The following is a 14,420-nucleotide window of genomic DNA, read 5'->3' on the forward strand; positions in this document are numbered from 1 at the left end:
AACAGTGAGAGGCCTGCATACCGCAAAAAAAAAAAAAAAAAAAAAAAAGAGAACACTAAGGATAGGATGAGTTAGTTGTTGACTGACAAACATATAACATATTTTCATTCTCCATTCTTCATCCCTCCCCTTTTTCTATAGTACCTACTCTGTATCTCCCAAAGGAGGCCAATCATGTACCAGAAAGTGTTTGTTACACATACACACACCTGCTACCCCAGCCCAGCTTTCTATTCCTATTCCTGATCTACTCCCTTCCCATACAGCTCAGATCACCCCCACCCTACACAACAAATTTTCTGTCCACTCTTGTCTTTCTTTTTAACAATATGCTAAACTGTAAAATCTTCTGCACTTTTTAGAGGGTAGCCAAAGCCAGTAAGTACCAGAGGTTTATAGTGCCACAGGAAAAAATCTACGGTACTTCTCTGGCTTAGTTCCTTAAAGTGAACATAAATTTATCTACATGAAAACCCACGAAACCTGGCTCTCTCTCTGCATCTACTTTCCAGCTAATTTTTGCCTCCTACAGAGACGTACATACATACCACTTAAGAACCAAGGCTCTGAAATCAAGATACATTTGGCCTGCCTTCCACCTGCAAAATGGAGATGATGATGGTATTTATAACTCACTAGAGTGTTGTTGGGAGGATTAAATATTAAGTTCATTGTTACCTATTTATTTTCAAGACTTATGAACTCCTCAGTTGTTGGTTTTCCAATCACTACTGAATTTACATTGAATCTGAGATTTTCTCGTGAGCAGCAACAGGATTTCCTAACAACCAGCTCCTCCAGGACAGGCCTTATGTCTTTACCTTTGCCCAAAGCTTTTAACATAGGGGAGGCAAAACGGATAGACGTTAAGAATGTAAAAATTCTGAAGGCAGACTGCCTGGATTTAAATCTGGGATTCACCACTTCAAGCTCCTTGTGCCTCAAAATTTTCTTCTGTGAAATGTAGGATTAAAACAATACGTACCTCTTAATGGTTGTTGTGATGAGATAATATAGATAAAACACAAATGTCTAATACCACTAAGCTATTTTATAGTAGGTCTTTGTTAAATGTATGCAAAATTACTTTAAAATTACCTTCTTTAAAATTAGCCTAGGTTGTAATATCAGTTGATTTAAACACAATACGGTTAAGGCTAGTGTCACAATTTCACTAATTAAAAACTGTTCCATGGCCAATCATGTCAAACAATGCCTATAACTGAGTGCGGGAAAGCCTGAGTAATGGATGGCTCACACCAGATCAAACTACTAAAAACCTCAGTCACCTGATATGGCCATTCAAATGCCTCAAGTTGTTACTGATTATAAAATAGTACAGTTACCTTATTACTCTCAAATGGGAATTAGTATTTTTTCTTAGAAAAAAATGGCAGTAATAATAAGCCCTCTTAACTCATTGGCAATCATATTTATTAGTATCCCAAAATTCAACAATCACTCACTCACCTCAGTAAGTTTATTAGTAAAACACTGAAATATGAACGGGGGGAAAAGGGAAGCTACCCACTTCATACATGTCTGCAGAGAAAGCTCTTTTTGGATGCCAATCCCATGTGGTGATCTGAGGATAAGAACACAACTTAGCAGTAAATTCATTAAAAAAGGAACTCATTTTTAAATCATTTTACTGTTTATTACCATAGTCACATTTGAATTGGCAGAACTGTTCCCATGACAGACAAGACCTGTCATTCAAGGAAGAATAAGTGAAGGTTTTCCTAAAGCTTGAGGAGAGAAGTCCCACAGTAACTAACACAAGGATGGCTGCAGCAATCTCAGACAATGGTGTGCAAGTAGGTAGGAACAAAGGGTGTTCCAGCAGTAGCTGGCCTACGTGTGTTGGCCTGAGACCACTGCTGTTTCCTAAGGGGAATTTCTTAATATGTTGGTAAGCAGATCACTTGCAACAGACATGTAAGTGGAGTAGGGTGACACTTTGCAGAATAAATTCTATAAGTTTCTGGGCAGGTTCTACAAATCTCATTGGTGATAAATGGTTGCTGAATTATGATTCTGCAAAGGTAATCCCATAGATGGACATCAGGGAATTTTACAACTGGTGAAATTCTTAGGCCAAAAATTAAATAGCCACACATACCAAACCTACAAACGGTGAATTAAAATGATGCCATGTTAGGCCTTCTGAAAGAATCAGAGCAGGAAATATTATTCAAAGAGAAGATCCTCATCCTTCTCTTCAGCCAGAAGATTAGCAGGTTCCATCACCTCTCCAGCTGCCCTCCGTTGTTCCAAGTCCTTCTCAGACTTTTCCTTGAGAATCTTTTTCTTCTCCTGTATTTTCTTTAACCTATAAAATGAAGGAGGGAATTTTCTGAATGCTGTTTTGGTACTAAGTAGAATTGATTTCTTCTTGTTTTGTAACAAGGATAATAAACACCTACAAAGTAGAACAAAATTCTACCTTTATTAATTTCAATTTCAGTAACATATTTATAACCCATTAAAAAAAAAGATTTGAGGTAGAATACACACACATTTTAAGCTAATAACTGATTTCAAAAGCTCCTGTCTCAGGGTGAATAAACTTTGATATCCATTCCCTGATAATGGAACAGGTTTTCAGCATTCAGACATTAAAATTTTGGATCATTCAATCTGGATTACCACAACCCTGCACATCAACTGAAGGACAAACTAAATTTTTCTAATTACGATTATAAATCATACTCAGATGCTACTCAAGGTCCAAGACAGCTATGTCTTTCCTGAATACGCCTGCCTTCACCTATCTCCCACTTCTCTGAAACTGACACACTGACCCCTGCACACCACCTATTTAGTATTTATTGTCCCTACTAGCTCTAAATGTTCAGAGCTAATTCCTGTACAGGTATCATTTCTCTCCAAGTACTCTGACTCTCTAATGGTATGATTTATATTATTATGTAATGCCCCCAAGTACTTTATACTTTCTCCTGGAACATTTTCAACATGCAATACATATTTGTTGACTGACTGATTAATTCCAGTTTCTTTTTATGTGGGAGACACCCCACCTAAATCATTGTTTCATTTTAAAGAATTATCGAGGCTATTTATAGTTTCTCTGAAGGGCCTAAGTTTTCAGAGATGCCATATTTTAGCTGTGTGTAAAACGTGGCACAGATCTGTCTCCACAGCCTTTGGCAATATTATGTCTCGTTTCTTATCAGAATAAAATACAAGTTTTACTTTTTTTTTTTTTTTTTTTTTTGCCCGCAGTCCGACCAGGGATCAAACCCATGCCCCCCTGCAATGGAAGCGTGGAGTCTTAACCACTGGACAGCCAGGGAAGTCCCAAGCTGTGCTAATTCTAAAGAACATAAGCCAACATGTCTCAGCAAATTGAGCTTTTGGAATATGGAAAAACAAAAAATGGTCAATAACTGCAAATTCCAACAAACCTATAGAACTCTTCTCTCTCTCTCTCATCCAGCTCTGTGATGATATAAGCAAGGGTACGTTCAATCCGGGGAATGATGACTAGGGTTTAAAAAAATACATATATAGTGAGAACTTCAAACCTTTTTTCAAATTGCCAGTGCTCCATCTGTATAACAGTAAATTATTTTTTCTAACTGTAAAATAAATGTACATTTAATGTAAAAAACCAAAAACACAAAGAAATAAAATGAAGTATAATCCAACCTCTCTATAGTTAACTAATAAATATTCTGGAATATGCCCTCATACTGTCTTTTCTATGGACAGGTAACACTGGACCGTGATATATACAACACTGAATATACTGAATTTATATGCATATGTAACACTGAACCACAGATGTTATTTTAAATACAGCAGCAATCCACTGTTAAAAACTGGAGCATTGAGCAGAGAGAATACAGTAAGTTGAATTTTGTGCCAATCATAAGGTTCTACTTTACACAGAATTTGCCTATTCTGCTTCTAGAATGTGAACTCCTTGTGAACTGGAACTGTTACCTTATCCATTTTGTTTTGCTTGCAATTCCATGCAAGAGGCTGGCACAAGCAAGCAGTCAGGAAATGTGTTTTGAGTTTTTAAAAAATGAGATAACTTCCTCTTTAACACTAATAGAGCCCAAGCAAAATAATTTCCTTGCTGCTCAAATTTTGCTCCTTTCTTACTTTAAAATTGAATAAGTGTTTCTTTAATGAAAACTGAGTTTCTTAAGCAAAAAGTACTGTGGCAACATTCAGCAGTCATAGTTTTAAAATAATGAAATGAGAGATGGAAAATAAATGCATCCAATGGGAAAATTTATTTTTAGAAATCAAGGAGAATAGCAAGAGAACAGGACATAAGGCCTAAGAAAGAGAGATTTAAAGTTTAATACTTCATGTGTTTAAAAACATTTATCACTCAGTCATTGGAAAGAACTTACAAAAACATTAGGGCTCTTGAGAAATAGTTTCACCTTTTATTCATGAATAATCAGAAATGAGGAAAACATTCCATACTTTTTAACTCACCACTCTCCTCTAACTACCCCCTAAATCATACACACACTTCTATCAAAGGATTTACTAACAGTTATCTGTATTACTGACTCACTGCCCTTCCCACTGTGGGCAGGGGCAACATCTTATTCACCAGGCGATCAGTGCCTGATTCCTAGCAGGTCCGTGACAAATGTGGAGGTGCAGATAAGAGGATGGACAAAGAGCCTCACAGCAGCTTACACTCACCATGTTCAATGGCATTTACACGCCTGTTGGTTATCTTAATAGCTTCATCCAAAGTAACAAAGGAAGTCTAAAATAAGAGGATAAATTGATAATATAAGCACAAAGTTCCTAATCATGCCCTGTCCACCACTTGCCTTCACTCAGCACTTGTAGAAAACATTTGGAAACCAAGACTACTTCTTTTCAACATACTTAAAGAACAGAAAATTCTTATGAGATTTCCATAGAGCTAACATGATTTCCATTCTATTAGAATTTGTTTACTTCAAACTCACCTGAAGTTATAAAAATGGCAAGAGAAGAGAATCATACACTAATGACCTAGATATATATTAACTGGCCATAAAGGGGGGGAAAAAAGGCTTTCATGCATAAACCATATTATATTTGCATTTAAATCTATATTGACTATTGCTGTTCTCACCTAGCCAAGAGTGAAACTATACCATTGCACAAACATTTTGTTAGTAGTAAAAAGTAGGGACAATGGTACAGAAGCCACCATTTCAGAAACTTACCTGCAGCGAAGCTAGTTCCACCAGTAGTTCCACTGCTTTGGCATAATTCCTCTTCAGTTTAGCCAACTGTTCGCCACCTCTGGCTAAACCAGTCAGTTCATAACCTGAAAGAACCAGTCAGACAACATTTGTATTTAGGGTGTAATCTTCCCCATAACTTCCCAAAAGAACATAAGTCAGAATAATACCAATCATGGAAAAACAAATTCACTAACCCAAACACTAAGTGCCCATTTCACTCCCCCAAAACTGTAGGACATATTGCTGAATAGTTTTGCACAAGGATACTATTCTAAATCTAACTATAGGAGAAGTTAGCTTGCTGGATTAACCAATGCACCCCTTCCCTTTGTAGATTATACTGCCTGATGCCCCGGTACAGGTGACACTCTCTGTTAACAGGTGACTCTCTAGAATATTCTACTTCTTTATTCAAGCAGTACTAAATATTTGATGTGAACCAATTTAATATGAGGGCCAAAGAAAGAATATTGTTGTTTTTATGAAAGAAAGTTGATTACTTTGGAAAGACTCAACAAAGATGCATTACTACCTGAAACATGCTGTCAAATTAGGAAAAGGTGAGACAATTATAAAAAAATTGGGCAGGCTGGCTATAAAAGTCTAGGAAGATTCAGCATTCAGATTGTATCAGTGTCTAAGATCTTACTCTACTTTAAAAAGACCCAAACTGGAAATTATAAGCAATGCATTATGGGTGTGGTTTATGCAGAAAGACAACATGGAAGTCTAATCAGTGGATTCATACTCAAAGAAAGGCCATGGCCTTATATTTTTAAAATTGCAAATGAGTCTAAATTTCTAGGTTGAAATAAAATATTTTAAGCAATGTACAATGTTTTGTGACTCCCTGCAATAACACTTTTTTGATTAACTAATAAACTATTGTCCCAAATGTATCTGATAAGAAGGCTTCTGGACTTCCCTGGCGGTCCAGTGGTTAAGACGCCACACTCCCAATGCAGGGGGCACGGGTCTGATCCCTGGTCGGGGAACTAAGATTCCACGTGCTGCCTGGCGAGGCCAAAAAAAAAAAAGAAGGTTTCTAACACTGGAACCACTGAACTCTAAGCAGGTCTATTTATCATAATTTTCCAGAATACGGTTCATTTAAAGAGGAACTGGAAGAACCCAGAGACACACACATAAAAAGTTTCACACTTACTGTCAGTTCCTTCATGGTAATGTTCAAATACTGGCAAAGTAACACCTGTTAAACACAGAAACATATATGGATTCACAAACATGTCCTTGAAGTACTGTTTCTTAACCACTGTTTCCTGTGTTTCTTTTTCAGCAAATACTCAAAAGTCAAGAGATTGCCTGGAACTGTAACTGGTTTCAATGAATGAATTTAGGAACCTTCCTTCTTAAGTGTTCATTCCTATTCAAAAGTCAAATTATCCTTAGTAAGGGATCTGGCTGTTACAATGTTTTTTTTTTTTTCTTTCATCTTTGAGGTACACATAATATACAGATAATTGCACATATTTAATGTATACATTTTGATGAGTATAGAAATATGCATACACCCATGATACCATCATCACAATTAAGGTAATAAACATATCCATCACCTCCAAAAGATTTGTGTCCCTTTTCCTGTGTGTATGTGTTAAGAACACTCAACATGAGATCTACTTTCTTAAGTTTTTAAGTGCACAACACCCTATTAACTGTAACTATACGACTGTACAGCAGGTCTCTAAAATGTATTTATCTTGTATAACTGTAACTTCACATCCACTGAACAATAGCTTTCCCTTCCCCCACCCCCCCGGCAACCACCAGTAAACAAGTTTTTATATATAAAGCCAATCACCTTTGTCTAAGGAGAAAAGATTAATTGGGCCATCAAGATCTTGCTGTATAAACGGGTTAATTTTAAAATGTTATCTTTTCTCCACAAAGAGTTCCAAAGGGTTGAAAAGTTACCTGCTACATTATCTTTCTTTGCTCTAATCTTCACTTGGGCTTTATTTACATTTTGGATTACTGTGGTGCTGCAGAAAAAGAAAAGGCCTTGATTTAGTTGAGGGTTTAGAGTGAGAAACAAACCAACAGGGACCCATCAGGTGACTTCAACAAAAGTAAGATGTCACGATTATGCTTTGATGATTGTCTTCTTTCAGAAAAGAACAATCACTGCTACCAGAGGAGGGCCTCAGAGAGCAAAGTATGAACAATATTCAAACATTAGCCATAAGAATACAAAGAATTATTTTAATGTAAATGGACTGCTTACGTTTTCAATCAGACATGTGGTGCATGGATGTGACTTTAGGGATTTTCATTCCACTAATGTAATTTGGAGAAAACGTTCCTGCCTTCTGGGTTTGCTGTTCAAACCTCTAGGTGTGTCTAAGCAGGAGTTCAATTCCTTTACCTTGGAATCTACCTAATTTCCATCTGGCTTTGTCTGACTCCCGACCTGTTACTATCACAGAATAAAGTGTCTTCCCCATAACCACCCTAAAACACTTTCACATACCACATACACACTATTTATTCCCGCCCTCTCATGGAAAAGTCAATGCAAATTGTTATCCTACCAACACTGGCAAAAATTAAAAGTCTACTACTTCAAAAGGTCTTATGCCCCTCAAGCCATAAGACTGTCCACAGGTAATGTTCCCAGATAACACAAACTAAGAATGGAGGCATTGTGTTATTGGTGAAGAAGACTAAAATCAAAAACCCTGAAAACTTCCACTTCTGCCCCTGAGTAGTCATTTGACTTTAGGAAGGCACTAAACTTAAACTGAGAACAACAATGCTCGCCTGGTCCACCTCACAGGCTTATTTGGAGAATCAAATGACATAACTAAACATAACATATGTAAAGCAATAACTAAGCCATTTTGTACACTTTGTAAAGCACATATTGACATATGCCATAAAGTCCATGCCCTTTAAACAACCAATTCCATTCTCAAGAATTTTCCTAAGGAAATAATTCAACAGAAATTTAAAAATGTATACATAAAGATGTTCATGGCACCTTTTCTAATAATCAAAAAATCTGAAAATCAACCCAAAGGCCCACCATTACAGGAAAACGTTAATACATTATCATACATCTAAAGAATATGCAGCTATGTGAAAACAGGGAAAAATGTTTATGATACAATACTAAATGAAAATGGACTGTAAAATATTAAGTATTCTGTGCCTGCAACTATGTAACAGATACACGTGGGTGGTAATAAACACAAAAGTGTTAAGGTGATGGGGTTAAAAGTGTTCTTATTATTACTATATCATTTGTCTTTAATGCTTATGTATTTTTTTAAATTAAAAGAGGCTTTTAAATGAAATTATGAACATGATAGCACTTTGTTTTTCAAAACACCCCACTTAAGTGTTCTTACCTGAAGTCCCCTGCTGTGAACTTGGCCTCAGCAAGTGAAAAGGCAGCTTCTCTCATCACTTCACCCATCAACATTTTAGTCTGGAAAAGCAAAAACCAACAGCCAATAAAACCAAGTTTTTTACAGGGAAAAATCATATCATAATCATGTTCCTTTAACAACCATCAGTATTTTACACCAGGTGTACATGTAAATATTGATTTGGTAATAATAAAATAAATATATCCAATTTTGCTTGAACAGTTTTGGTTATGGTTACTAACAATGTTGCAAAACCATGAGTTTTATAATTAAAATACTGGAATAAAGGCACTAAGAAATAGAAAACTGAATCTTTACTGAAGGGCCTACCTTATTCCTGAATGAGTCCATGCTGATTTGCTCAAATTAATCTTTTAAATTCACTATACTGCTCTCAAAATCCTAAAGGCACAGTGATTCTAAAATCTGGAATATTTAATGTTTGAGAATACCCAGTAATTTTTTTGAAAGAGAAGAAAAACTGGGACAGGTGGGTAGAAAGTTACCAGACAGGCCAGAGGACAGTTATAATAAATACTGGGGAAAGAGCATTTTGGGCATTAGAAACAGCTAATGCAAAGGTCCTAGAGGATGATGTTAGAAAAAAAGCTCCAAATGAGATCAGAGGGGCAGGCAGGGGCCAGAGTAGATCAAGTGGGGTTTGGGGGCAAGAGTAAAGAGTTTGAATCTTATTAAATGTACTTTCTGAAACTTGTTACATTTATAATAGCATTTTTACTTTTGAAAGAAAAAAGTTTAATTAAAATGCCAACGGCCGTGCTGGATTTTCCATAGATACTTCTAAAATAAATACAATTCTAAGCAAACTTCATTCTACCTCTATTATCTTCTTAAGGATCTGTCGAAATCGAAGAGTTAAGGCGTCAGATTTTTTCTTTAGGAGGTTTCGACCCGTCTGTGCTCCTTTTAACCGAGCCCTCATGATGGTCTGTGCCCTATGTAAATAAAGTTAAAGACATTTAAAATTAAAATATTTCCCCAATATGGTGTTAAAATTATGCTAATTCCTTGATGTCATGAGAGCAAGAATATATACCATTTGTAACTGACAGGCTTAATTGGTTTCTCAATACTGTAGATTTCCACCCTCAGTGTTCCATAAATAAGAAGTCTTTTTTATTTAAAACAGAAATAATCCTTTAATAAATAAGTATTTAATAATTTGATAAATAAGTTAATAAATAACGTTAATAATTTAATAATTGTTATAATAAATATTACTTAATAATTGGTTAATAATTTAATAAATTTTATTATGATTTAATAAATATTTATTAGAACTATTTTATGATGCCAGCATAGTTTAAATACTTACTTGATTTGTGAGTTAAAACAGTATATGTTTCCATTAGGGATGCACTAAGAATTTAAAAAAAATCTGTCCAATGATATATATCAAAATTTGAAATGCATTTACCTTCAGGACCAACAATTCTACTTAAAGGGATTTATCCCCCTGATTTACTCCCACATGTACACAAAAACATGTACAAGGTCAAGGATGAGTAGCCCAGCCTTATTTGTAATAGCAAAAGGGTGGGAACAAGTTAAATGTTCCACAGATCATGGTTCATCATACAACAGAATGATATGAAGCCATTAAAAAAAAAAGAGGAAGGTAAATCTGCATGTGCTCCTCATACTACATTGTCTCAGTTATGCACAGTAAGGGATGAATGTGCTTATACAGATAAAGAGAATAGTTACAGAGAGGTTCACAGAAAGTGGTAACAGTTTCCTTTGGAAAATGAGGTTGAGTGAAAAAAATGGATTTACTTTTTACTACTATATTCTGTTTTACCTTCTGTATTTCATACCACAATCATTTATCACTTTTTCCATTAAAAGTGTGGCATTGAAGTGTTTTGATATCATCAATTAAGACTCTACTACCAATCACTTTACTAATTTGTAAATGACTCCAGGTAACAAATGACACATATAAGTAAACACTTCTAAGAAGTGACAAGCCACTGAAATCTCCTTACCTCCCTATTTCAATCTTTTCCCATCAGAAACCCCAAAACCAAAGTCAAGAAAGCAACAGCAGAAATTGACATTTCCATTCTTGCTACCATATGCCAGAAAAAATTTAATAATGAGAAAAAAAGTGGATAAGATTCAATAATCAATTGTATAACATGCTTAAAGTGATATGTTTAAGGGGACATAATTTCATATGACTGGTGTTATTACCAACTGCAAAATAGTTTTTGCTAAACTTCTGACTAAATTCTTAGATTATACTGAATCTTCTACCATAGGCCAAAGGTTACTAAAACAATTCTATAGCTGGAAGGCGCTTTAGACATTATCTTTTTTTTTTCGGTACGCGGGCCTCTCACTGTTGCGGCCTCTCCCGTTGCGGAGCGCAGGCTCGGGACGCGCAGGCTCAGCGGCCATGGCTCACGGGCCCAGCCGCTCTGCGGCATGTGGGATCTTCCCAGACCCGGGCACGAACCCGGTTCCCCTGCATCGGCAGGCGGACTCTCAACCACTGCGCCACCAGGGAAGCCCTAGACATTATCTTGAAAGATAGGAAAACGAAGCTCAGAAAAGTGAAACGACTTTCCCACAGTCACTCAGCGAAGAAAACGCAGAGCAATACCTGAAACAGATTTCTGACTCCAGGGATTTAACCAAGGTTCAAACCTAGGTCCACTGTACCCCGACCATGTGCCATACTGCCTCACCTATAGATTAAGGGGATATAATTCAGGTGAACAGTTCTGTCTTTGAAAAACTAGCTATCAGTGGCTGAATTTGCACTGACTAGCCTCATTGGAGGTCTAACCAAGTGAAGCTGGTTCAGCTTCCAGCCTAAGCAAGAGCTATGCACCCCAATGTGTACATTTAACATACTGTGTTGTTGACACTAACCACCAGACTTTGGGCTCAAAGAGTTGAACCAAATTTAAGTCAAATCCTAGTACTGCAAATGGCAGCAAGTAGAGTAAAAAGGTGAACTGGTTCATAAAACCGAATTCACCACGCTAATTTTAATTTCCTCCTATATTTAATTTCTTTTCTCATGAAATAGACAAATTTTAATTCTTGAGACTCAAAGAGTGACTTGCCCAAGGGCTTATAGACATTATGTAGGAGAACCTGGATGTGACTGACTTCTGTTGACTCCAAATCCTTCATGCCTCTTTTGCTTCCACTCTAAACTTGTTTTGCTCTCTCTGGTGCCTTAGTGGGTGACAGCCCCATTTCACAGGATAACACTGTAAGGTAATAGTGTCTGAAACAGAAGTCACTAGTGTATTTTCTAGCCTCGCTCCTTAAACACTTGTTCTTTTACAAATTACAGAGCTGCTTGGCCCTACAAAAAGTTTGACCTTCAGCTAGGATGATGACTTTGCTTCCAGCTGAATCAAAAGCATCTGACTACATGACAAAGTACCTGCTGATAAGCCTTGCAGAAAATATTTAGAGAAGCAGTTACTTCCTGCACCTGATTTTCCTCTCAATCGGCAAGCTGAGTACTCTCAAATAGCAATTTTCACCTTCGCAAACCTATCATTCTTGTCTAAGCCCAAAGAGTGTATTTTCACCTAGTCTCAAAAACAAAACAAAACAAAATGTTAACATTCTGACTACTATCAAAGATAAACACAGCCAGACATTAGTTAAAGCTGTGAAAACATATTATTCAGTAACCACTGACAGCAGGGGAAAGAGCTGAGCTCCTTTCTCATTGTGCACAGGTGATTAGGCATTTTAAAATGAGTGAGGAGAGTGAGAGTGGACGCCAGTCAGAAAAATTCCAAAAGGTTGGGCATTGGAAATGCCATCAGGCCAGCTGTGTCTGCTAGCAGGCAATTAAGGAAGGGAGGTCAGGGGCATAGTCTCAGGTGTTGCATAGAACAAAGAGTAAATTCTGGCTGGATGAGTTTTCTCAAGCAGGCATTTTACTAGGGGCTGGAGTCATTCTAGGAACATAGCCGCATTTTACTAGGGGCTGGAGTCATTCTAGGAACATAGCCTTAGGCTACTAGAAGCCATGCTAGAGTCTGGTGTCTCTCAGGGCAGAGGTCTGGATGGAGTCAGAGTCTTTAAGTGCTGGCAGTTCTACAGTCCTCACTACCCCAGGGTAGTCTTGATCCTTATCTATTTCACAGGCACTGCCTTTCTCCACAACTGACTTACTTCCCACCTAGGACAAACAGCTATTAGAAAGTCAACAGGCGAAGGTAGAAACCAAACAAACAAAAACCCCTTCATTTCATTAAAAGCTGTAGCCACCCAGGTAGGTACAGAAATCTAGGTTTGGGGTTTAAATATAACTCTTATTTTAAGCATCCTCAGATTCTCTGGGAAAAAGTCAGAATAAAGAAAAACAACAGAACACCCCCAAAGAGATAGGACCACAATCAAAAGATCTAAGTGTCAAAGCCAAAACTGATTTTCTGCTCCTCAGTGAAAAAAAGAGGAAAAGGAAGAGGGGCAGGCGGAGGGGGAGAGGGCAAATAAGAACAATCTTTACCTTCCACACGTTGTTAGGCACATTTGAGAAAACTTAAAATGTTTCTCCTGACAAAGAATTCAGGCCCAAAGAGAAAAGAGGCCACAACTGAACAGATTCCACGGCATGGGTTCATTCAAGTAACATTTTTTGTGAACCTTCTGTGGATTAATAAGACACTTCTCATCCTGGAGAGAGCTCACAGTTCAGTGGTAAATATACATAAACAAATACGCACTTTACAATGTGATGGGTGATATTAACAGAAGTCTGAATGAGATGCAATGGTGACAGAACAAAAGGAGTGCCTCGGAAATTCAGGTATAGCTTCCCACCGCTGTGACATTTCAGGGGATCTTGGAAAATGAGTAGGGGTATCCAAGATCGAACCTGACGCCCACTTTAGGGCGATTCGATTCAACCCCCAAATTGGCTTAGAAGCCTGCTTCCCACCGCAGTAGACTTCCCTTCTCAAAGCATTTATCGAACTTCGTCCGCTTGTCTATCCCTCCACTAAACTGTGAGCTCTGTTAGGGCAAGAGTAGCGACGATTCATAGTTATATAAATCCAGTGTCCGGATCAATAAGGGAATATGGAATGAATGGCTCGATTAATGACTAAAGTCAGCGGATCTCTACAAAAGCCAGCAGGCTGGGCGCCTGTTCTCACGGGCTGGACTTGCTCTGTCCAGTCTGGTTCACTCAGAGGAATGTGTAAGGGGCCCCTCAGGGAGCCTCGCCCTGGACTCAAGAGAAGAGACTGGAGAGAGCTCAGGGTTGGCCCAGGAAACAAGGAGCCCCGCTGCTGGTCCAGGGTGTGGAGGGACAGCGGCTCGGGACGGTCTTCCTGAACACCTGTTCGTTCCATTCTTTTACTTACATTCTCGAGGGAAAGATTTCAATTCGGTCTTTGCCCGACATTCTCACGATGACTGTTCAGCCCGGGTCCCTGGCCGGGCAATCGTGCTGTAACAAGCCCAGCCACTGAGTCTTGCTCCACCTGAGTCAGCTGGTTGTGTCACGTGACCCCCCGGCGTTGCTAACAGGCAGCCAGGATACGCCTTCTTCACTTCCGCTTTCTGTCGGTAGGGGTGGGGGTAGGGGTGTGGGGAAGGCGACAGGAAGAAGGCGATGCCCGGATGTTGAGGCGCGCACACCCCGGAACCGCCCCCCATTTCCGGTTCATCTTCTAGCCCCCCCCCCCCCCACCCGCCCCCACCCCCCACCCCCGCCCCCTCCCCCCACCCCCCCGGTCTCCAGCTCCCAGGCGGCTGCGCAGGGCAAGGCGAAAGAACAGGGAAGAGT

General features: G+C 38.4%; 1 protein-coding gene across 1 annotated transcript; it reads right to left on the minus strand.

Annotated features, from left to right (window-relative positions):
- Window positions 1–1,417: 1,417 nt before the first annotated feature.
- Window positions 1,418–14,189, minus strand: ATP6V1D (ATPase H+ transporting V1 subunit D). The gene is made up of 9 exons (XM_024134020.1): window positions 13,996–14,189; window positions 9,465–9,582; window positions 8,606–8,685; window positions 7,170–7,237; window positions 6,400–6,444; window positions 5,214–5,317; window positions 4,696–4,762; window positions 3,429–3,507; window positions 1,418–2,332 (listed from the first exon to the last, which is right to left on the minus strand). Exons 1-9 carry the CDS (start codon window positions 14,034–14,036, stop codon window positions 2,191–2,193), a joined length of 744 nt encoding a protein of 247 aa, XP_023989788.1. The 5' UTR covers window positions 14,037–14,189; the 3' UTR covers window positions 1,418–2,190.
- Between the last annotated feature and the right edge of the window lie 231 nt (window positions 14,190–14,420).

This window comes from Physeter macrocephalus, chromosome 11, assembly GCF_002837175.3.
Source record: "Physeter macrocephalus isolate SW-GA chromosome 11, ASM283717v5, whole genome shotgun sequence".
In the NCBI taxonomy this organism is placed as follows: Eukaryota; Metazoa; Chordata; class Mammalia; order Artiodactyla; family Physeteridae; genus Physeter; species Physeter macrocephalus.